The sequence below is a fragment of the Mastomys coucha genome, unplaced genomic scaffold, assembly GCF_008632895.1.
Source record: "Mastomys coucha isolate ucsf_1 unplaced genomic scaffold, UCSF_Mcou_1 pScaffold22, whole genome shotgun sequence".
Lineage (NCBI taxonomy): Eukaryota > Metazoa > Chordata > Mammalia > Rodentia > Muridae > Mastomys > Mastomys coucha.
Genome location: NW_022196905.1, coordinates 103,592,714 through 103,617,870, shown reverse-complemented (window position 1 = coordinate 103,617,870; position 25,157 = coordinate 103,592,714). Strand labels below are relative to the sequence as shown.

General features: G+C 44.9%; 1 protein-coding gene across 21 annotated transcripts in view; it reads left to right on the top strand.

Annotated features, from left to right (window-relative positions):
* Ep400 (E1A binding protein p400) overlaps positions 1–16,284 on the top strand; it is a 107,964-nt gene extending 91,680 nt beyond the window's left edge. For 15 of the 21 annotated variants that reach the window (XM_031337350.1, XM_031337349.1, XM_031337344.1 and 12 more), the window contains 14 exons: positions 1,029–1,165; positions 1,285–1,341; positions 4,034–4,112; positions 4,225–4,512; positions 5,967–6,012; positions 6,086–6,195; positions 7,556–7,763; positions 7,878–8,077; positions 9,455–9,676; positions 11,609–11,804; positions 12,169–12,293; positions 12,667–12,813; positions 13,942–14,019; positions 14,538–16,284. In XM_031337350.1, coding sequence (XP_031193210.1) covers positions 1,029–1,165; positions 1,285–1,341; positions 4,034–4,112; positions 4,225–4,512; positions 5,967–6,012; positions 6,086–6,195; positions 7,556–7,763; positions 7,878–8,077; positions 9,455–9,676; positions 11,609–11,804; positions 12,169–12,293; positions 12,667–12,813; positions 13,942–14,019; positions 14,538–14,810 — 2,166 coding nt within the window. In that variant the 3' untranslated portion in view covers positions 14,811–16,284. The remainder of the gene's footprint in view (positions 1–1,028; positions 1,166–1,284; positions 1,342–4,033; positions 4,113–4,224; positions 4,513–5,966; positions 6,013–6,085; positions 6,196–7,555; positions 7,764–7,877; positions 8,078–9,454; positions 9,677–11,608; positions 11,805–12,168; positions 12,294–12,666; positions 12,814–13,941; positions 14,020–14,537) is intronic. The other 6 variants (XM_031337354.1, XM_031337363.1, XM_031337362.1 and 3 more) reach the window with 3 other exon arrangements.
* The last annotated feature ends 8,873 nt before the right edge of the window (positions 16,285–25,157 follow it).

Genomic DNA, 25,157 nt, shown 5'->3' with positions numbered 1-25,157 from the left:
CTGGCTCTTACTTTCCCCTCTCCCTGCTTCCCTTTGTTTAATGTTGTTGTTGTTGTTGTTTAAAATTGGAGAATGCTTATATAGGGGACAGTATTCACAAGCTGATCCATGTAACTATGCACATTTGTTTTTTTAGTTCTGACTTTCCTTGGCATTCTCTCTGAACTTAAGGCATCCCTCCAGCAACAAATATGTACACGTGTTTACTTGCCTAAGTATATCATAACTATACTAGGTATAACTGACTTCAGTAATGGAGTTAGGATTCAGAGATACTGAGAGTCAGAGAGAGTCCTGGATCAGGTGGGGTTTTGAACTCTTGTCTCTGACCTTGCACAGACGTGTCTCTGCACTTTGTATCTAAGGGGAAGTGTTTGGGTATCTGGGTAGCAAGTAGACAACTGTTGAATGTCCTTTTGTTTATCTGCATTATGAGCAGGAAAGATCATGAAGTACAAATGATGTCACAGCCTTCAAGGAATGCAGTCTTAGACATCCCTGTTGCCCTACTGTTTACTGTGGGTAGACAGTATCTGTGTTAGATTACCACTGCCCTTTACTGACCGTGGGTATTAGACTCAGCAGTTGAAGACTTGCAGCCAGCCCTACCCTGTCACCTGCCATGTGTGACCCTGTGCAATATTTCTCTCCTCAGTGAAGGGGGAGGCTCAATTGAGCAAAGGTCCCTAAGGATTGGGGAAGATTGCCAGGTACCAGCAAATGGTGATCACTCTTTGTTGCTACTGTTGTATTAGGTTATCCCAGGAAGGAAAGAAGGAAGGAAGGAAGGAAGGAAGGAAGGAAGGAAGGAAGGAAGGAAGGAAGGAAGGAAGGGAAAGGAAAGGAAAGGAGGGGAAGGAGGGAGGGAGGGAGAAAGGGAGGGAGGGAGGGAGGGAGGGAGGGAATGGAACTTGGGTGTGCAGCCCTTGGAGCTTAGACACAGGCTTCTGATTCAGCAAATGCTGTTTCCAGAGTAGTTGTCAGGCTAATGGTCTAAACTTGATGAACTCCTATCAATTTTGTTTCAGAGTAAGAACAACCGTCCGCTCCGCACAAGCCAGATTTATGCTCAGGATGAGAACGCCACTCACACCCAGTTGTATACAAGCCACTTTGAGCTGATGAAAATGACAGCTGGCAAGAGGAGCCCCCCAATCAAGCCTCTGTATGTTCTCTGGGCTCTCACTGTGTTACTGAGATTGTGTTAGCTTAGAGGCTGCTGACTGAGACTTGCTTCTGATTGGTCGCCCTTGTTCTGTAACTGTTCTTGTTTCTCTGTTGCAGGCTTGGCATGAATCCCTTTCAGAAGAACCCCAAACATGCCTCTGTGCTGGCAGAAAGGTACTTTTATGAATTTGACACATTTTTTACCTTTGAAATGAGTTTATCTAGTTACTTTAACTTCAGTAGAATACTGAACTCTAGTATAAAATGGCATGATTTAAGCTTTAGCCATGATGGTACAGACCTGAGCTTGAGAAAACTGGAGGTTTTTTGCTCTTGATCAGATTTTGTCTGGGGTGGCCCTTGCCAGATAGCCAGACACATTGAGAGTCATGTCCTATATTTATAAGTAGTCATCATCCCCTCTTGCTTTGTGGCAGGGGTTTTGTTCTCAGGTATAGCTAATGTGTTCTAAAGCTAAGAGAGTGATTGCAAGGAAGTTTCTTATCAGGTTCCTCTGGCCTGCAGGTACAACTTTTGTTGGTTGTACCATAAAAGGATATTAAGATGAATGTACTTAGTTATTCAATACAGGAAAAAGAAAATAGTAGGTGGGTGGATGATGAGATGGGAAGAGGAAGCTCTCTTTGGAACTGAGCTATGGGCTGGATACGAGCAGTGCTTTTTTATATGTTCTCTGGGATAACTATTAGGAAGGAGATCTGCTTGGGTGAAACAGCCACCTCTTTGTCTTCAATACTACATGTGTGCACACTGGCCATTTCCTGTCCAGCGCCTGCTTTCTTGTTAAATCCTGTATGTCTCCTTGTGATATAGCTGTGGGAGTGGTCATTGCCACCAAAGATTCAACTCATGGCACATTTGCTGAGAGCCCAGTAGCAGTACTAGGTTTCCTTTAGCAGTGCCCTCTAAAATTCACCTCTCCGTGTTCCATCTCCCACTGCTGGACCACCATGTGGAAACTTAAAGCCCAGGCCTAATGTTTTTCTTTCTGATAGGGATTACCTTCAGAGATGCCCTATATGACTCATTCGCTGTCTGCACCTCTGCAGCAGTGCTTATTGGTTGAGTGAAACAATGAATTGATTCAGCTGTTGTTTTTGTTAATAGGTCAAGAGCTAGCAGAGCACACAGTGCATAATGAAGGATGCTGGTATGCCTTCCAGAGGTGTATGTAGCATAAAAGAGGGAATAGAGGATCTTCACAGGTAGCTGTGTTCTGTACAGAAAATAGGACATAAAGGAGGATGCTTAGGGTTTGGGAAGCATCGTTTCAGGGTGTTTAGTCACCTCCAAGGAAGGTGGGTTGTGAGCTGGGCCTGGAGAGGAAGCTGAAGACAAAAGAGATTCAGAGTCACCAGAGCAGTATAGGCATAAACAGAGTGTGCTGCAGGGGCTGTGAGACTTTGATGGGCTGAGCAGGGCACTCATATAGTTAGATGTGAACATTAGTGAGGTCACCTAGGCCCATCATGTAATTTAGCTGGGTGAAGAAAACCTTACAGCATCTGCTCTGGGGTATTGGTAGGAGAGTTGTTTATTTAGTGGGAAGAGGAGATAGGGTGGCATTTGTCCAGTGTTTTGCAGTATCTTTGGACAGGCTCTAGGTTCTTTGGTAGGCTGTGGAGGACTTGTGGAGGTGTACTGCCTGATAGTAGATTCCTGAAACTGCAGAAAGTACTGAATCTCGTGTATACTGGGGAGGCAGGGTCATATGTTTTCTTTTTGAGACAAGGCTTTAGTACAAGGTGGCCTTGAACTTGTAGTAATCCCCCTGCCTCAGCCTCCAGAGTGATGGGAATCCTGTACAAGCAGGCATGAGCCACCATGTGCTGTACACTGTTTTTTCTTAAGTAAATACCTTTCACTTTTCATTTAAGCATTGTATGGCTACTTTTTGGCATATATATATTCCCATCATTATCTTTTTGTACATTATTAAGCCAAGTTGGGTTTTGTTTGTTGTTTGGGGGGGGATTGTTTTGGTTTTGGGTTTTTGTTTGTATTTTTTGGTTGACTGGTGGGTTTTTGTTTGTTTTGTTTTGTTTTATTTTACTTATTTTTAGAGACAGGATTTCTCTGTGTAGCCCTGGCCATCCTGGAACTCTGTGGACATGTTGACCACATACTTAGAGATCTGCTGCTTCTGCCTCCTAAGTGCAAGCATTAAGTACACACCACCACTGTCCGACTGTTTCTTAACACAAGCCTGAAATATAGTCAGTCTGGTGGCTGAGACTATGACAGTTACTATAGTAATTGAGTAGCATATACAGTATATACCCTGGACCAATCACACAACTCATACCCTGGGCTGGAATGAATGTGTCAAAGTATGTTTTCAAAATATTGAGGGCAATATGTAGTTTAAAACTAATGAATTATAGGGCTGGTGATTGGCTCAGCAGATAAGAGTTCGGTTCTTAGTACCCATGTCATATGGTTCACACCCACCCATTATTCCAGCTCCAGGAAATCAGTGCCATCTCCTGGCCTCCATAGACACCTGTGTGCATAAACTCAAACACATATACATAATTTATAAAATTAAGTATAGGGGCTGGAGAGATGCCTCAACAGTTAAGAGCACTGACTGTACTTCCAGAGGTCCTGAGTTCAATTCCCAGCTCACAACCATCTGTATTGGGATCTGATGCCCTCTTCTGCTGTGTCAGAAGACAGCTAAAGTATACTCATATAAATAAAATAAAAAATTAAGTCTATTTAAAAAACAAAAAACTTAATGAACTTTCTGGAATATTTCAATCAATGTTTTTTAACATGGCTGTTATATATAACTGAAGCTATAGATAAAAGAGCTTTTTAACTTTGGCTTTTTACTTCTAAGTGGAATCAACTATGACAAGCCGCTGCCTCCCATTCAAGTTGCATCTCTCCGTGCAGAGCGAATTGCAAAAGAAAAAAAGGTATGGTGTCTTGAAACCTGGGTCCTCTTACAACCATGCTGCTGTAACATGCTGTCACCCTAGGCTGGGTCCAGTTCCTTTAGCAGCTTCTTTTCCCACTTGGTCCTTTTAGGCTTTGGCTGATCAGCAGAAGGCACAGCAGCCACCGGTGACACAACCGCCCCCTCAGCAGCAGCAGCAGCAGCAACAGCAGCAACAGCAGCAACAGCAGCAACAACCCCCGCCACCTCCACAGCAGCCACCACCACCAGTGCCCCAGCCACAGGCAGCAAGCAGTCAGACACCAGCAGGGCAGCCTGCTGTCCAGCCCCAGCCCCAGGTCCAGGCCCAGCCACAGCCTGTGCAGCCACAGTCAAAGGGGCAGCCCACAATGACAACTGTGGGCAGTGCTGCTGTGCTGGTGAGAGCCTCTAAACCCATAGTCTTTGTACCTCTCTCTGTGAGAACTCAGGGTGCATCCTAGGGGACACCTGCATTTTCAGCTGACTGAGCCATCCTTGATGGATTGGGAGGGTGAAGCCAGTCTGAGGATCCAGTATGAGAAGCCAGCCAGTGGTCCAGTATGAGGATCAGGACTAAGGAGGACCTGGGTCCTACAGTTGGGTATAGTCACACATGCTTTTAATCCAGACTTGAGAGCATTTAAAACAAGAGAATCGTTGATTATGAGTGCGGCCAAGCTGTAAAACAAAGGCCACAACTCATACAAGAAAGAAGCTGCATTCTGTAAGATAAGACAGATGAGGTGGTTCCCTCACTCCCTGCAAGAGGACAGATCAGTGCCTTCTGGGTCACTGTATATGCACGGCTACCACTTGGGAATGCCACTCAGTACTCACCCACATTCTCAAGCTATAAGTACATAAATAGACAAAAGAAATTCAAGAGTGTGGGCAACACAGATGTTGACATAAATGCTTACGTTCATTTTCTGTGGTGTTCATCACACAGTCATTGAAGCCATGTGTGGTCACATTCAAAGAGAACAGGCCCTGTGCTAACTGGGATGACACTTAAGGCTGTCAGCCAGGCATGAAAGTGTTTGTGTGGTGCATACATGTACACAGGAATGCTGTTCTACACAGAGGCCAAAGATTTGGGTGGTACTCTCAGGAGATGTCCACTATCAATTTTGGGATGGGCCTTCACCTGGAGCTTGCAGATTTGGTTAAGTAGGCTGGCCAGTGGACCCCAGGGATCCTCTTGTCTACATTTCACCAGTACAAGGATTACAAACATACACTACTACTTGGAGGTTTTTACATTGGTGAGGAGTTAAACTCAAGATTCTCATACTTGCAAAGCAAGCACTTTACCAACTGAGATGTTCCTCACTCAGACCTTGAATCATTAACATTGAGCTGTGGTGAGTTTTTGTATGTGGTCAGGCAACATTCCCCCTTCACTCAGATGATACGTCTACACTATATGGTGTGGGGACTTTGAAAGTAATACCTCCTGCCCAGTGAAGTTTATCTTCCTATGTGGAATAGAGTAATAATCACAGGAAAATTTTGAACAGTGATTGGTTGATAGGAAGATACTGAAGAAGTGGTATTTGGAAGTTGAGGTCTGAGTGACAGGAAAGCATTGGTGAGAAGAATGAAAGCAGCTCGTACAGAAGTTTGCATGTGGCCAGTGTGAGGGAAGGAACTCAGGGCTGAAGGTAATGCATGTGATGAGAGGCAGCATGGGAAGGGGAGCCAAGCTGGAGACAACCCTAGTGGTGAGCAGACTGAAGGCAGCCGAAGGAATATGCTCTGGGATTTGCATTGGCTGCTGATAATTGATTTTGCAGAGTTTATGTGGCAGAAGGCCTGACCTGAAGTTAACCTGAGTTTCCGTTTTCAATAGGCAGGAACCATTAAAACATCAGTCACTGGAACAAGCATCCCAACAGGTGAGGAGGGTGCACAGGGCTTGAAAAGAGCTTGGTCTTTCTCTTCTGGCCTCACCCATGTCCTCCTCTTTAGGGACTGTAAGTGGAAATGTGATTGTGAACACAATAGCTGGTGTCCCTGCTGCTACTTTCCAGTCTATTAACAAACGTCTGGCATCACCTGTGGGTCCTGGAGCTTTGACTGTGAGTTGTTCCCATGCTCAGAGAGCATACCATGACTTGTATTCTGGGAAGACTATTTGCTTCTTGAATGTTCCATAGATGAGAAAAGTAACTGGTCTAGTTTGAATTTCACGAATAAGCAGCTGGTCAGTTTGGAAATCATTAGGTGTAAGGAAACTGTTCTCTTTTGTATTATTAGGGAAGGATGAATGTCCCCATAGTACAAGTTTTCAGAGAGGAGAGAGGTGGTATTTGAAGAAACAGCAGCCAGTCCCCTTGGCCCAGGTGCCCTTACCTGTGCCTCAGTTTGCCAGTGGAAAGCAGAGGTGACGTGGTTGCCCTGGTAGAGTGCTGTGCTGGAGTGGGGCTCAGTGCCATATGAGGAGAGCAAGCAATTCAATTCCCCAAGGTGAAGGCAGCTGGGCAGGAAATGGCAGGAGAGAGAGCCATCACAAGCATCAAGGTATAGGTTGGCTGTGGGAAGATGATTCCCCCAGGTGAAGAAGAAATGCCTTTTGTGGCATAGCATAGGACATGTGGTCAGAAAGTTTTCCTAGTGTCAGCCACCTTCTTTTCTTTTCTTAGCTTACAGTCAAAACACATTGCAATACACTTGATTCTCTGATACCAAGCCTGAAAAGCAGCCTGTCTCTTATATAAGAAGTGACATCTCAAAGATCTAATGCACGGGTTGGTGAGATGGCTCAGTGGTTAAGAGCACCGACTGCTCTTCCAAAGGTCCTGAGTTCAAATCCCAGCAGCCACATGGTGGCTCACAACATCCGTAATGAGATCTGATACCCTCTTCTGGTGTGTCTGAGACAACTACAGTGTACTTATGTATAATAATAAATAAATCTTTAAAAAAAAAAAAGATACCTGAACCTGGTATAGTCTTTAAAAATCAAAAAAAGAAAGTTCCAAAAATGCTCTTCTTACATCAGCATGCTGTGTCCCTCTGCGATTTAGAAAATACTTTTGTTTGGAAGATGTAATTTCTCTGATATCCTACAGAGATAGACCCAAAAATGGATGGAGTTAGGAAGGGTACAGAACTATATAGATACACATGCTCGTGTGTAACCAATGGGTTTGCTGAGCATGCCAAGGGAAACCATAAAGGAAAGGACTGTCCTCACCAGATGATACCAGAACAGTTGGAGAGTTGTACACTAAAAATGAATTTTGACAAACAATTCACACATTTTTTGTTTTCTATGCCTCTGCCTCCCAACTGCTGGAATTAAAGGGATGCATCACCGTGCCCAGCTCAATTTAAATTGCACGTAATAAGCCATTGAAACTATGGACTTCTAGAGGGAAACATACATCTTGCCTCACAGTGGACAGCTATGATAACATTCCCATGTTACCTTTCTAGACATCTGGAGGTTCTGCTCCTGCTCAGGTGGTCCACACTCAGCAACGAGCAGTTGGTTCCCCAGCCACTGCCACCACTGATCTGGTGTCCATGACAACAACTCAAAGTGTTCGAGCAGTTACTTCCGTGACAGCCTCAGCTGTGGTCACTACCAACCTGACTCCAGTGCAGACCCCAACCCGCTCCTTAGTAACCCAGGTGTCTCAAGGTAAAGGGGCTTGGTGTTTTCCCTGAGCCAATATCCACTATCAGAGCTTCAGTTTGCAATTACTCTCTAGAAGAGTTGAGGATGCAAAGGTCTAACAAGCCAACCTCTTTACAGCCACAGGGGTTCAGCTACCTGGAAAAATCACCCCTGCTGCTCATTTCCAGCTTCTTAGGCAGCAGCAGCAGCAACAGCAGCAGCAACAGCAGCAGCAGCAGCAGCAGCAACAGCAGCAGGCTTCCCAGGTGCAAGTTCCACAGCTCCAGAGCCAGGCCCAGTCTCCTGCACAGATCAAAGCTGTGGGCAAGCTAGCACCGGTAAATATATCCTTTACTATATGTCACAGGCATACCTAACCTTTCTTCAGTTCAGAACCTATTTTGTAAAAATCCAGCATTGCCTTTAGGTAGAGAGCCTGCTTTCTTGTATATAAACAGCTTTCCATTCAGGAAGCGTGTGTCATGCTTCTAAGAAGCATTGGGAAACCTTAGTTTCCTGCTGAAAGTGCATCTTGAATCCTATGCAGTATATGCCACAGCTCATTTTCCAAAGGACTAAAATGTGAACCATTCTTGGAGGACAGTACAAAGGCATTCCTCAGTGCTCCTCTTCAGGAGCCCCTAGGTCACAATATACTTCTCTTTGTTGCTTGTTTAAACATTGATGTTCCTAGTTTTGCAAGTCTGCTATTATCTTGCTGTCTTTTGTACTAATGTGTTTCCTGTAGAAGGTAGTGCTATATCCTTGCCACAAATGCAGAATTGCGAGTATGCAGCATCAAAAGCAACCAGAAAAATACACACAGTGTGAACAAGAACTTTTTCTGGTGTTTCCTACTGACTGCTGGGCCTGATATTTTGAGCTTCTGGTGAGAGGCTTGACACACTCGAGCTGAGGTGCAGCCACCTCTGTGAGGCTTGAGAAGGATCCAGAGATGTATCAGTTGTCCTGTGTTTCTTTTTTGACTGTGTCTGTCCTCGTTCTATTGGGACCTCTTGAGTGTGTTTATGATTACTTTAACCTTGCACCTTTTAAGAAGTGGTGATCAGGCACCTCGGTTGGAAGCTACCCAGCTATGTGTAGCTACTATGCACATGTCTTAAATCATTTGAAATGCCACAAACTATGACATTCAGCTTCTCGTTCAGCAGTTATGTTTTCAGAGCACCCCATAGACCCCCAAGGCTGTGGCTGCTGAATTAGACAGCCCTGTCTAGCCTTTTTAAGTTTTTTTGTTTTTTTGTTTTTTGGGGTTTTTTGATAATGTTCTTGATAGTTTTGTTTTTGTATTTAAGTCATGTAGCTGTTGTTGGTCTTTTTCTCTACTTCCATTGTGCTAGAATGAGCCTCCATGCCCAGCTCATTATCTTGTTACCTTGATGTTTGTACTTCTTTGAAAGGCATAGAGTTTATTGCCAAGTTATTACTATTTCTGGAGTTTAGTTACAAAGTCATTAACTGTGTATTTTGACTGGTTGTGAGAAGTAAGAACCTGGAAAGCTTGGTTTGAACTTAGTGATCTGTCAGAGTTGCTATTCCTGGTTTCTTCAGTGAAGTACTGATTTTCATTCAGTGCCCATGTGGCAGTGCCGATGGTTTGTCTGCATATCAGCTAATGTACCTGATATCTCAGTAGAGAGGGAAGGTGGCTTATGGTTCGCTCATGTGGAGGGCATGTCTTATTTGGATTTCAGGAACACATCATCAAGATGCAGAAACAGAAGATGCAGCTGCCACCACAGCCCCCACCACCGCAGGCCCAGCCAGGTCCCCCACAGCAACCAGCTCAAGTGCAAGTTCAGACTCCACAGCCCCCACAGCAACAGCAGAGTCCTCAGCTCACCACAGTCACAGCCCCACGGCCTGGAGCTTTGCTCACAGGCACCACGGTGGCCAACCTCCAGGTGGCCCGGCTTGTAAGTTCTCATTCATGTATGTGTTGTCCAAAGTACCATCTCTATTTCCCCTAAGCTGTTTTGTTTTTGTTATTTCGGGTGGTGGGGAGACTTGTCTAGGTTGGGAACTGTAGAGTGGGCTTTCTTTCCTCTTTACAAGAACTATGGAGCCTAAACTCAAGTGTAGGATTGCACAGCGTGCACCTTTACCTTCTGCAGATCTGATCCTTGGAGAGGATCAGCAATGAGATTTGTGGCAGGTTGTGCTAGAGCTTCTTATAGAACCAGCGAGTGTCACCAGGCCTGTACGGACTGAGTGGTTGGGAATAGCAGAAAGTGAACAGTGAGGGGAGACACAGCACACTAGCTGTCTTGTTCTTTGCCAGGGAAGAGAAGGGGCAATGCCAGTGTGGCTAGAGTACAGGAGCACAGTGTGTGTGTTGCAGGCACACAGGTTCCATGACCAGTTCACTAGTGATCACTTGGCAGCCAGGAGAAAGCCTTTGAAGGTCTAAAGGAAGGAATGTAGCAGATAGTGGTGTCTGGGGAGATGCACACACTGGTCAGTGTGCTCGGAACCTTCTGTGTCACGGCAGCCAATGACGGGTGCTCCTTGGAGGGCTCGCCCAGCCAGTGCTGCCCTAGGAGCTCCGCACCAGTCTGGGTATTTTATATTGAGCTACCTTTTACAAATGAAGGAACTGTGGCATATGGGCTAATTACCTGCTCGGATCCTGTACTTAACAACTGTAGCTTGAGATAGGGCCTTGGTCCCAGGTACTTGGGCTCTGCTCTGTGTTTAAGTCTTTGTGAGAGGCCCCTCCACCAGAGAGTAAGTCTGAGGATGACTTATTTCAAAAAGAAGACTGTTGTGCTTGTGTTTACAAAATTGCACATCTGGGGAGTGGTAACAGCTAGTAGACAGAAGCTCAATTAGCTGTTGCAGAGAAGATTGTAGTAATTAGGCCACAACCTCACATGCTAATTAATACAGCAGTGCTCATATTTCCTACAAAAACAGTGCGGCTGTAACCTAGAGACATTCAAAAGGTGGGTTAGCAACTGGATTCGTTCCTTTCCTTTCCTCCTTGATGTGAAATACCTGATTATATGGTGGGGAGCTGTGACAGTGTGAGAAAGAGGAGACAGGAAACATTGCCTCTGCAGTCCGGGAGCAGAGACAAGTGCTGACATCAGCTCAGCAGGCTCAGTTTGGGCTCCCAGTCCACATTCAGGTTCAGTCTTTCCCAGAGGGTTGTCTCCTGAGCAGTTCTCAATCCAGTCAGATTGACAATGAAGGTTAACCTTTCATCAAGGACTTTAAAAGTGACTTGTAAAGAAAAGAGGTTACAAAATACAAGTGACTCGGTCTACTATGGCATTTTTGCACAGATAGAAGAGATGCCTAGAAGGCAGAATATCATTTTCAGTTTCCTGTGTGTGGCCCTTTAAGACTGTGGGTAGCTTTTACTTTCTTAGGTTTTTGTTCATGTGTTATTTGGATAATCTCTATATATACAAAAATTGACTCATTTCCATTGTCCTTTTGTAGAATGTAACTTAAGGAGAAAAGCACTTGGTAGCAGTGTGAAAAAGTTGTAGGATCAGGTAGCTTTAGGTGGTTGTGGCAGTAATCTTGGAGAGAAGGGAGTGGAAGCCAGAAGATGGAGAATAAGTGGCACATGACTGGTGAGAGGTGTATTTGGAATTTTATTGACATCAGAATATGGCAGCAGGGCTGAAAACCCAAAGGTCTTGTACAGATTCTGTCCCCATGTATCTGTTACTGACAAGCAGAGATCCCTGGGCTGGCCTCGTGACTTTAGATTTTCCACTTAGTACATCTTTGTAAATTTTCTTGACCTCTGGTCAAAAGATGTTTCTTAAAAAGTAGGAAAGAAGACACACAATGTCTGAATTTCTCTGGATTCTCCTGTTATTTCCACTGTTTAGACTCGAGTCCCTACTTCTCAGCTGCAGGCACAAGGGCAGATGCAAACTCAGACGCCCCAGCCTGCTCAGGTGGCCTTGGCAAAGCCTCCGGTGGTATCTGTCCCAGCAGCTGTGGTCTCCTCGCCAGGGGTCACGACCCTGCCTATGAATGTTGCAGGGATCAGCGTGGCAATTGGACAGCCACAAAAAACAGCAGGTACCTTCCTGCAGCCTCCTCTTGCTGCATGCCTTTCTCAGGTGGCCATGTGGTACACAGGGAGGTTTTCCTGGTGGAGATGGTCACTGCCTTGCTTTGTCCTAACACTGGCTTCACATGTTGTCCTAGGGCTGAGGGTAAATTCTCTTAGGTTTCCAAGTCCCAAGTTTTGGTTGGCCATTGGTTTTTAACCATTAACATTCTGACATTTTCCACGTTTCATTATCTATGACATAGAAACACAGTGTATACCTAGAGCCTGCCTAGTTTGCCTTAATTCTAGAACTTAATCTTTTCTGAACAGAACCTGTATAAGCAGGGAGCCCTTGCCAGGACCTGCCTAACTGACTTGGTGTTGTTGTAGGGCAGACTGTCGTGGCCCAACCCGTCCATGTCCAACAGCTGCTGAAGCTCAAGCAGCAGGCGGCTGTCCAGCAGAAGGCCATCCAACCACAGGTTGCCCAGGGCCAGGCTGCCGTCCAGCAGAAGGTATGGATTCCTTCAGAGCAACTCTGTGCTGGGGAGGAGGGTCCAGAGTAACTGGGCTTTGTTGGGCTACAGGCCTCACAAGGTACAGGCTTCAAGGTGGAGGTGCTAATGTGGTCAGTGTCTTTTGTTATCCTTTCATTTTAAGGTAAATGTTCATGTAACTGATGATGGTAGGGTGAGTAGGCTCAAGCTAGATACCGGGTCTGGATTTCAGGATACACTGCTTCCTGTGTGGAAAGGTAGGGCAGTGCCAGGATCTTAGGATGGCCCTGACCATACTGTCTAGGAGGTGCAGGCCCTTGGCAGTTGCTGAGGCTCTGAGTAGGGAGTCTAGTCTTCACCTGGCTGAGCCTCTGCTATCTCTTTTTTTCAGCTGACCACCCAACAGATCACTACTCAGGGCCCGCAGCAGAAGGTCACTTATGCTGCCCAGCCAGCCCTTAAAACCCAGTTTCTGACCACACCCATCTCCCAAGCCCAGAAACTGGCCGGGACTCAGCAGGTGCAGACTCAGATCCAGGTAACCGTGGTAATGTGTACAATTCTGTGCAGATGGCACTGTAAATACTTGTTATTTTTAGGGTCTTACCAGGACAGAGATTTCCCAGTCAGATTTGTACACACGTAGAGAGAGAGAGACAGAGACAGAAACAGAGACAGAGAGACACAGAGAGACAGAGACAGAGAGACAGACACAGACAAAGACTGACTACTTTCCATGTGTTTACATTTCTATCTTCTGGCTTTAGCTGTTACATTTTTTAAAAAGTATTAATTTGTATGAATGTTTGCATAAATTTTTGAATTTCAGACACATCAACATTGCTACCACAGGCTTTAGGATCCCCTTTGTGCAAACTTGAAGTTACAGAAATCTGAATATTAAACAGATAGTTAGATGGTTTCATATTGCTCAGGCTGGCCTTGAATATGCTATATGTATACCCCATGTTAACCTCAAACTCACTATCCTCCTGCCCAGCTTTCAGAGTGCTGGAGGTTGTAGGTACCACCACAGTCTGTATCAGGAAGTTTTATATAGCTTTTGTGATTCTGAGAATTCAACCTATGGCTTTATGAGAAGAGTTTGATTACTGAGCTACAGCTTCAGCTTTTAAAAAGTAAATTTTGCTGACTGAGGGTTGACCCTGACATGCCAGACAATAAACCTCTTGCTTTTGCATTGTGGGGAAAAAAAAGTGAATTTTGACAACAGTAAGAGACTTCTGTAACCCATGTCTGCAGGAAGTGAACACAGGGTAGGAAGTTTTGTTTTATGTGAGCTCTTAATTATGATGGATGAAACGACTTGGAATTCTCAGTGCCTGTCCTGGTGAGGCCTCCTCCTGGTCCACTTAGCTTGTTGGCTAAGATACAGTGCTGCCTATCCATAACCTTGGAATGTTAGTTAATGTTGCAGTTCAAATTTGAAGTCACATTTACTAAAAGAGAAAGTTAAAATATGAAACTGGAATCCCCTGGAGTTGTTATGGGCTGTTTATGAAGGTGACTCAATTGCTCTTCACACTCCTAGGATCCTGGTGGGCACATTTGAGATTGTTTTTCCATATTACTTGCTATTATATTTGCTTTAAGAAGGATGTTTGTGCATGTATTTTGAATCCTATGCTTGCCTTGTTTTGTCAAGGTTGCAAAACTTCCTCAAGTTGTGCAGCAACAAACACCTGTGGCCAGTATACAGCAGGTTGCATCGGCTTCGCAGCAGGTAGGCTGTGCAGAGTCCTGGGGGGCGTGCTACAAATTTTTGGAAAGTTGTGGTTTTCATCCTTCTGAAGCAGGATGCTAGTCATTAGAGAATTGCTTTTGGTTTTCATAATTAATGCACACAAAAAGATGAGCTTCCAGGGAAAATGACTGGGGAATTTCTAGAGCAGGACCACTGAGCTTAAGGACTTGGCTTGTGCCTGAACCTGCTCTCAGCAGGAACCTTTGGCATTTTCCACAAGGTAGGATTACAGTTTCTGGGAAGTGTAGGCCAGTGTCAGCAGTGCGGGATCCAGGTGGAGCCAAGGTTGGCAAGTGATGCAGCATTTGTTTTAAATGCTGACAGCATTTTCACTTTAAGCTGCCTGTTGACTTGAAGAAACCAAAATAATGTTACACTGGCCCCAAATCCTTTGCCGTTTTTCTAAGACCATGGAGTGTTTGCAATGGTTTCCTGTTAGAGCAGTAGGCTCGCCAGGGCTGCACTCTGGTAACATGTGCTTTCTGATCTTGGCTTAGGCTTCTCCACAGACGGTGACGCTCACACAGGCAACAGCAGCAGGGCAACAGGTACAGATGATCCCAACAGTGACTGCAACAGCCCAGGTGGTGCAGCAGAAGCTCATCCAGCAGCAGGTGGTGACTACAGCTTCAGCATCACTGCAAACCCCTGGTGGCCCAAGCCCAGCACAGCTTCCAGCCAGCTCTGACAGCCCGAGCCAGCAGCCAAAGTTGCAAATGAGAGTTCCCGCAGTGAGGCTGAAGACACCCACCAAACCTCCATGCCAGTAGGATGGAAACTGGTTGGCACCATCCTGCCAAAACTTTATACTGTCTAGACTCTGGGATCTATAGCCAGATCTGGGTGGCTACACAGTTGTTTGACCTTGTCCTGTGTGTATGTGATATGTGATAGTGGCGGTCCATGTTTAGGCAGTGCAGTTTCTTAGTGTGCACAGCTCAGCACTTGGTAGGGCTACATACCCTGCCATTGTTGGATACCACTGTTCAGCACATGCATTGTAGTCCTTCAGCAGGAGAGATCCCTATCTCTTTCCAGAGCCTCCATTCTGCTCCTCTCAAAATACATATACCCTTCCCAGTATGGCTTATGTTACAGGCACTCATCTTGAACATTGAACCCAGTGAACATTAGCTTTGATTTGAATGAAGCTCTGGGGCTGATACCATCTCTGTATAGTAACTTTGTGTTTTAGACACATTTTACTAGGCATCTCCGTGGATCCTTTAGTGTTCTTGTGACTAGCTAGTGTGGGTCTCAGGTGCTGTATATGGCAGTGAGGTAGCCTGGTGGAGCTGAAACCAACATTACTTTCCCTTACTTTTCTCCTGGCCTAGGCTTAATCTGGAGAGCCTAGCATTTGCCTAGGAAGGCATCATTTGGTCTACCCTGGCAGCTCTTAACCAATTTCATGTGTTGTGACTGAACTGTTGTGCCTGTCATGGCCATTGCAGTTGAAGGGAAAAGGGTTAGAAGCTGAGTCCTATGTGTTTACTCCTTACTACTGCAAGGTGACATGTGGCATTCATGGACAGAATGAGCTGACTATGCCAGCCAGACTGGAAGGTCCATGTTCTACATCATTGCTGAAGCCTGTTTTTTGGCCTGGGTCACCTGAGGCCTGCCTGTGCTGTCATGTCAGCACTGCAGCCCAGAAGACAGAAGTAGTTGTGTTGTGTGCCATCATGTCCATCCCACTGTTTGTATCCTGTGTGGGCAGGAATGTGACAATACATCCCATCCTGATGCCACCCAGAACTCTTAATGTGAAACTTGGGGAGAAAGCAGGTGTTGAAAAAACAGGAGAGATTCTGTATGTGGTCTCAAGCAAAACCCCATCATTTTGTTTTGGTGTGTGCTGTGTTGGGAGAAAGAGCTTTGGGGGTTTCTGGGTACCTGGTATCTGGCTCCCAGCAGCAGTTCCCATTTCCTGTAGGTTCATGGGCTCCTTGGTGAACAACACACCTTTCTCCATCCTTCCCACTGTTGTGGCAGCCTTCTTCAGTGTGCCCAAGCTATGTGGTTGTTTGGTGAGACACAAAAGGTAGTTTGAGAAGCAGTCTTCATTTTTGGCAGTTGCTTTTGTTTATTTTTCAACCAGGTAGCTGTTGTGTTTTTTTAAAAATGTAAGAAATAGGACTGAAATTGTAAATACTTTGTAAACACAAGCATTTGTACTTGAATAGGATTTTAAAAGGACAAGATGTCCTACTAAGCAAAGGCTAATAAATAACCTTTCTACACCCTTCTTGTTCTGTCTTATGTTAATAAACCAAAGGCTTTCAGTCTATATTGCTCCTAAGTCATGGCCACCTGGCAACAGGACTGTACCAGAGAGTAGGAATATCCTTGAGCGCATAGTCTCCCTTCTACCCTAGACGATCAGGTGACCCCAGTGTACAACCATACAAAGTCCTCTCCTGGAGACCTTCCATTATGACACAGGAAAAAACAATGCTTCACTTCTGCTTAGAGCTATCAAGCAAAATCAGCCCTCACACCTAGCCTCATGCAGGCAGATCCCCAGGTGGCCCACAGCCTAGTTGGCCCCATGGTCTCTACCTCTTCTGGTGTGTCCACCACCATCACCAGATGTCTGATCCTGTACAGACCCAGACAAACCTTAATGACTCAGGTAAAGTGAAAACTCTGGTTTCTTTGTTAAGTCAGTTGTGTCGGATGGTAATTTGCTGGGGCACACATGAAGCAGAGACATCAGTGAAAAGATAATTTCACTAAGGCAGACATGCGAAAGAATTCGTGAAGGATTGATTTGCCTTACATTGAGTTGCTGAGTTCCACTTGTCATGACTTCATAGAGAAAGAAGCATACTGCCGGGCGGTGGTGGCGCACACCTTTAATCCCAGCACTTGGGAGGCAGAGGCAGGCAGATTTCTGAGTTCGAGGCCAGCCTGGTCTACAGAGTGAGTTCCAAAACAGCCAGGGCTACACAGAGAAACCCTGTCTCGAAAAAACAACAACAAAAAAAGAAGCATACCAAAAAACTGTGGTGGTGTTCTGGCAGGTTCTTCAGTGGACTCCTGCCGATTGGCGAATCAGCTGATGCAGACACGTGCAAGACACGTGATGTTGGAGGAAAAGTATAAACAGGACCCAACAGATAGTTACGGCTTGCATAGTCAGCTTTGCAGTGCTTCTTGGTCTCTACTTTTCACTATCTTTTCATTGAGAACTTATGGCTTTCCTGCTGGTCATAGCTGGTTCAGCAGCGGCCTGGCTGTGTCTGCTAGTTTGTGCCACCACTGCTGATATACGCTTGCTATCCCGACACTATTGAACTGGACTGCTGGTATATTCATGAAATGTTTGCAAGTGGATTGGGTTGCTGCTGTTGATTCCTGTGAACTGAACTATTGACAACACAGATTGGATTTGCTCCAAAGAACAATTTCTAAACAGGTCCACTTCCCCCTGAATCCTAATAACCTTTCTTTTCTACTACCTCTGGTGGGTGGTGGACTAGAAGGGAGGTTAAAGCATTTTAAGAACCGTTCTTAAAATTAGGGTTGAGAAAAATGTAAGCCTACACTCAGGCCCAACGGGTGACAGGTGGGTGTTGAGACACTGCCCATGAAGATGGCTAGCTCTCAAGCAGGGTGTGGTATACATACCCTTAGGGATCAGGCTGGCTAGCCAGGGCGGTTATAGAGGTAGGAACATCTGCCTGTTTACCTATCAGTTACTCCACCCACTGTGCTACCCTGACATTGTAGAGTCTAACCCCAGACCCATTTGGCCTGTCTGCCTTGCCTACCCACCAGTGAGTGGCACCACTCAGCATGGTATGGAGTCTGACCATGTACCTCCAGACTCACTCCATCTACCATCCATCAGTCATCTACCTACCAAATGGAGTCTGACCCAAATCCAGGTAGGAACCAGAGCCAGTCTATTACCCCACACATCAAGATACTGGGATCATGCAGTGTCCTGATCCTAGATGAGAGCCCCATCTTACCACCCTCAGAGTACACCCACTTCTGCTGAGACAGGAGCCCCTGCTACCTAAGAACCACCTACAGAACCAGGTGAGGCCCTGCAAACTTCTGAAGATTGACAGTAGCTTTTTTTTTTTTTTTTTTTTTTTTTTTTTTTTTTTTTTTTGGTTTTTCAAGACAGGGTTTCTCTGTGTAGCCCTGGCTGTCCTGGAACTCACTCTGTAGACCAGGCTGGCCTCGAACTCAGAAATCCGCCTGCCTCTGCCTCCCAAGCGCTGGGATTAAAGGCGTGTGCCACCACTGCCCAGCTAGTAGCAATCTTCTAAGCCTGGATATTTACTCCTAGGCTCAGAGGTTGAACTTATCCTTGCTGAGCTGGACCACAACTGACACCCCATTTGCAGATCAACACAAAGTGGCCCCAAGAACTGAAAACCAGATCCAAACACCATAAAGGCAAGACCAGATAACCAACCACATCAAAAACATTACCAGAGATCTCATTCCTGATGCCTAGGTCCCACTGCAAAAAAACTTTCTCCAAAGCCAACCATACATTAGTTCACAAAGTCTAATTTGTGTCTCAGCAAATTCTATCAGAAAAGAACTAATACCAGTACTCCTCAAGTTATTCTGGAAAGTAGGAAATGAGGGAACACTAAATTACTTCTTTAATTCAGTTTTAGCCTGATGCCAAAGCCAAAGATGCACAAAAAAAAGCATAAGCCAACCTCTTAAATGAACATAGATGTAAAAATTCTCAAATATTCAAAAACTAAATTTAAAAAAATTACAAAGATACACAATGATCAAGTTGGCTTTATCCCAGAGATGCAAGGATTATTCAGAATGGGTCAGTCAATAAACTTAATACACCACATATTATCATACTCAAGGACAGAAACCTCATGATCATCTCATTGGATTCACAAAGGGCCTGTGACAAAATCCAACATTTGTGATAGACGTCCTGGAAGGGGGACATGTTTCAACATAATAAAGGCAAAAATAACCCTACAGCCAATATACTAAATGGAGAAAATCTCAAAGCATTTCCACTAAAATCAAAGAAAACAATATGATTTTATACATAAAATACAAACTACACACACACACCAGTAATCCCATTATCTGACAAGTACATTCTGCAAAGTAGCAGGATACAATATTAGCACGCAAAAATCAGTAACCTTCCTATATACAAATGCCAGAAATAAATGAAACAAATCAGGGAAATAGTCCCATCAATAATAGTCCTAAAAATAAAAGCTTGCTGGGTGGTTGTGGCACACACCTTTAATCCCAGCACTCAGGAGGTAGGGGCAGGGGGATCTCTGAACTTGAGGCCTTTCTAATCTACAGAGCAAGTTCCAGGATAGCCAGAGCTACACAGAGGAAACCCTATTGTGGGAATAATAGTAATAAATAAATAAAAATCAAAAAGCTTAGAATAAATCTAAGGAAGTAAAAGACTTGTATATTAAAAATTCCAGACTCTGAAGAAACAAAAGATAGGGAAACCTCACACACTCATGGATTGGTAGGATTAAGCTTGTGAATATGAGGATCCTACTAAAAATACAAATTGAATGCAATCCCATCAAAATTCCAATATAGTTCTCTACAGAAATTGAAAAGCAATCTCAAATTCATATGGAACAAAAAACCCAGGACAGCCAAACAATCCTGAACGGTAAGAGCCCCTCAGGGTATCACCATCCCCAACTTTAAAGTTGTACTATGGAGCTACAGTAGTAAGAACAGCATGGCACTGGCATATTAAAGGCACATTAACCAATGCAATAGAACTGAGGACCCAGATAAGTACACACACACATCACCACAAACACCACGGTCTGAGTTTTGATAAAGGGGACAAAGATACACACCAGAGGAAACACATCATCTTTAATAAGTGATGCTGGTCAAACTAAATAGCAGCATGTGGAATAAACTGGAATCTTTTTTTTTTTTTTTTTTTTTTTTTTTTTTTTTTTTGGTTTTTCGAGATTGCGAGATAGGATTTCTCTGTGTAGCCCTGGCTGTCCTGGAGCTCACTCTGTAGACCAGGCTGGCCTCGAACTCAGAAATCTGCCTGCCTCTGCCTCCCAAGTGCTGGGATTAAAGGCATGCACCACCACTACCCGGCTTTAAACTGGAATCTTCTCTCTCACCCTGCCCAAACCTCAACTCCAAATGGGTCAAACAACCTCAGTGTAAGGTGTGATGCCTAGAATCTGACAGAAGTGTGAGGGATAAACTTAAACGCACAGGAAAGGACTTTCTGGTCAGGACCCCAGTAGTGCAGGCAGTAAAACCAACAACTGATAAATGGGACCTCATGAAACTAAAGTTTCTGCACAACAAAGGGACAGTATTCATTCAAGTGAAGAGAAAACCTACAGAAGGAGAAAAGGTGTCGACTAGCTACACATCTGGTAGAGAATTAGTATCTAGAAGACACAAAGAACTAAAATAACTTAAAACACGGGCTGGAAAGATGGCTCAGCACAGCAGTTAGAACACACAGCCATTAGTGAGAGCCCATGCTCACATACCACACACACAGGCATTAAAAGTCTTTTTTTAAAAAAAAAACAAAACAAGCCAGGCGGTGGTGGCGCACGCCTTGAATCCCAGCACTTGGGAGGCAGAGGCAGGCGGATTTCTGAGTTGGAGGCCAGCCTGGTCTACAGAGTGAGTCCAGGACAGCCAGGGCTATACAGAGAAACCCTGTCTCAAAAAACCAAAACAAACAAAACAAAACAAACCTAAACCTCAAAACCAAACAAGCAAATAAGCCAATCTTTAGAATACAACAAGGAACTAAACAAACTTCTCAAGAGATACAGTGGGCTGGAGAGACAGCTCAGCTGTTATGAGCACTTGCTGCTCCTCCAGAAGACCCAGTTCAATTCTCAACACCAGGCTGATGGCTCAAGGTTATCTGTAACTCAAGTTCCAGAGGATCTGATGACCATGCTGGCCTCGAACTCAGCAATCTACCTGCCTCTGCATCCCAAGTGCTGGGATTAAAGGCATGCACCACCACTGCCCACTGATGACCCCTTTTAGCCTCCATAGGCACCACACTTGGTACACAAACAAGCACACATAAGTAAGGGCTGGGCATAATGGCTCTAGCCTTTAATCCCAGCACTTGGCAGGCAGAGGCAGGTGGATCTCTGTGAGGTCAAGGTCAGCTGAGTCTACACAGAGGACTCCAGGACTGCCAGGAGAACCCTATATCCAAAATAGGAAAAAAATTTTTCTTTTAATTTTTTATTTTTTAAAGCCTGAGAAAATTTTTATGTTGGTCAACCTGAGCCATCAGGGAAATGAGAAACTACTTTGAGACGTCAAACAACCTTATACCACTCAGAATGGACAAGGTTTTTGAAAATGGACAGCAGAACGTGGCGTGACTGTAGAGAAAGGGTATCAATCCTTCACCAGTTTGAATACAAATTGATACACTGTAAATCTGTGTGGTGGTTCTCCAGCTACATCACTCTCCGGCAGACACACAAGACTCTATACCCATTATCTACTTCTACAGGGTACTTGCTCTTCCACATTAATTGCTCTATTCACAATAACCAGGAAATTAAAACAGCCTAGAGACCCATCAACTGATGACTACATTTACACAATGGAATTTTCAGCTGTTTGAAGTTTAAAACACTTTTCAAGTAAATCGATGCAACTGGGGCTGGAGATATGGCTCTGCAGTTAAGAGCACTGACTGCTCTGTCAGAAGTCCTGAGTTCAATTCCCAGCAACTACTGGTGGCTCACAACCATCTGTAATGGGATCTGATGCCCTCTTCTGAGCCTAAAGGCCTTTTGAAAAACCTTCTGTAGGTATGTTCTAGTATATACATATAAGTTTAAATGGAGTTATCCTATATTGGGGTATATCCTATATCCCAACTAGGTAACATGCTAAAAAATAATGGGTTACCTATTTGAACTGTTGGCCATTGGGTGCCATAAACCCCCAAACATGCATACTGTTGCCAGTGTTCTTAGTTACCCTCCAAAACAGAACTTAACAGTAAGACTTTATTATTGAACAAGATACCACATACTTAGGCCATCAAACATGGAAAAAATCAGGTTGGTACTCAACCTGGATGCATCATTCCTACTGGCTAGCTGGAGAGAAAACCTTATCCATTTGTGAATTCTGTGAGCTGCAATAATGACTAGACTGACAAGATATGCCCACAGGTGCATTAGTGGCACAAGCATTATAGGAGGAAGCAACTGCTTTAAAAAACAAAAACAAGCAAACAAACAAACAAACAAACAAAAACCCCGGGGTTTCTTTGTGTAACCCTGACTGTCCTGGAACTCAAGAGATCCACTTGTCTCTGCCTCCAAGTGCTGAGATTAAAGGCGTGCACCACCAGGGCAGGCACCAACCATTTTCTTGAAAATGATGATTTTTTCTCCAATATGTCCACGCACAATGTGTGTGACTGGTGACCTTGGAGGACATCGGAGCCTCTGAAACTGGAGTTGCAGACAGTTGTAAGCCATTTGGGTTCTAGGAACCAAACCAAACCCTATTGAAGTAAGTGTTCCTGCTAAGCCTTCTCTAGTTGCTCAACCACTTTCTGATTCGATCTAAGGCTTACTCCATGAAATAGTAGGTGCTGTTAATGGGGCCAAGAATCTGTGGCTGGATAGGTCACAGGCTTGAGAAACAAATATTGTTCTGTTAAATGAGCACAGGGTTAAAATGACTTTTAATGACATCGCTATACCCATAGGTAAGTTTACCTCTCCACTCTCGTCAGAAAATCTGCTTGCAGGTGACAGCTGCTCATCAAGTCCAGAGTGAGAGTGTGTGAGAAGTGTTGAGCCCTAAGTGGAACATTTCACACCTCTCCCTCCAAGGCTCTTAGAGGAAGAGGGTACACAAAAATTTAAGAACCAGAGGCAGTACAACTTCAAAGCAAAGTGCACAAGACACAATAGGGCAGTAGGACATGTGAACTCAGCAGCTGTGATGGCATGCACAAGCTGTGTAAGCTGAGGAGCTACTGTTACTACTTTGAGGAGGAGTCAGGTTTCTTTGGAATGTGACCCCTGATAGGCTGAACAAGTGGCAGGGCAGGAACCACACTCTGCAATGCAAATCAATTCAATGGGTTTAAGCAACAATAGAAAACCCTGGAGCTAGGAAGGTGGGGAGGTGAGAGTGGAGAAAGATGGATGTGGGAGAAAAGGGTGTGTATGTGTGAATATGATCAAATTTCATTCTATGAAATGCTGAACATTAGTAATATTAGTAACACAATGTTGATTATTCAACAGAAAGTCTGACCCTCAGACCAGGTGCTAGCAGATTCTGAAGGGTCAATATGGAAGATCTATCTCATCAGCAAAAGCTTTCAGTTTTGGTCTGTGAAAATACTAGCTCTAATAACTCATATTAAGACCAGCTGTATCTGGCTAGGAGTGGTGGTGGTACAGGCCTTTAATCTCAGCATTCAAGAGGCAGAGGCAGGAGAGTTCAAGGATACTGGTCTACAGGGCAATTTCAAGAACAGCCAGGTTATGCAGAGAACCCTGCTCAGCAAACAAATATTTTTAAAAAGACCAGCTGTTTCCCAGAACCTACATAGTAGCTCACAATTGTCTGTAACTCAGTCCAAGGGGATCTGATGTCCTCTTCTGGCTTCCATAGTGGACTGCACACACACAGTACACAGATTAACATGCGGACAAAGTAAACACTTAAAAAAAATCAGAATGACACTGGCTAGTTTTACTCTCTCAGTTCAGGGTACTACTCTGTCGCATCCGCCTCGACCAGCAAGAAAGGGGCGACCCACGAGCTCTTCTTTTAGCAGTTTATTCAGGAACCTTCAACAGTCTTCAGCACCAAGGGCAACGTCCTTGGCCATTAAGCACTCCCAAGCTTAGCCAATCCCAATGGGCCACGTGGCAAAAGCGGATAGGTCACCAAATGTGGAAGCAACCAAGGGCAGCAAGCTTAGCCAAATAAGGACTTTGTTTATGAGGCCGCTCGCTCTCGGGATGGCAGAAGCCAGCGCCGTCTTGGGGCGCGGCTCAAGCGGCTTTCCACAGTTCTCCCTTTTAGTTTTTAAATGAAACAGGCAAGAGTAGAGGTCTGATCTCTGATGCTAGAAACAGGGACATTGTACTGATCCTCCTTAGGTGTCATCCACCCAAAGAGTACCAGACCTGATACCTTTTTCTCAGAGGCGGGGCCTGGGGTATCAACCCGCATGCAATCAGACATGCTCTTCTTGGGGGCCACTAGAAGCTGACCCGGAGTGCAGTGCTTCTTCGCCTTGCAGCCTGAACATGACGATCATTTTTGCATGACTGCCAGCCATACCTGGGGAGACTGTCCTGCCTCAATGGCCGTAAATGCCTGCACAATCATGGCTGCATCCTGCCTTTGAGTGAACCTGATCCTGCAAATACACCACAGGCCCACAAGGCAGGCCAGCAATAGGAGACCAACCATAGCCCCCATGCCCGCCCATTCTTTCCAAGATGACAAGCCAGAGACTAACCCAACATCCACCTGTGTGGAATTGACTGTAGCCATGGACAATCTCAGTTGATCCATCAGATGCTCAAAATTCGCCGACCAATTTCCCCGGTTCTGCTTGGCTCTCCATCAGGAACAGGAGCAGGAGGATGCACAGAACCTTCAGGTACAATCTTTTCATTTTGCATGGCACACTTCTGCGTCAGTCGTTCGGGAACCCACAGAAGCTCCAAACGATCCTGGGGAAAAACACAAACAGATCCTCTCGCCCATGCCAACACTGGATCAGGACCATGCCATATGCCCGTGATCACATCCTTCCACTTCACAAATCCCTTCAAGGAACCTCTGTTGCACTGATGACGATCCGCAGCAGAAAGGCCATCTACATCCAAATTTTAAAAATTTAAGGTAAAAGGGGCAAGAGCTATTCTTTCTTTTGGGGTATGGCCTTGGCCAATTCCCCCTTTTTGTTTTTGTAAAAGCTCCTTCAAGGTGCTATGAGCATGCTTCATAATTCCTTGCCCTTGAGGATTATATGGCAAGCCATGGGAGACATGAACTTCCATCTGTTTACAAAATGACATAAAGGTTTGAGCTGTATAGGCAGGTCCATTATCTAT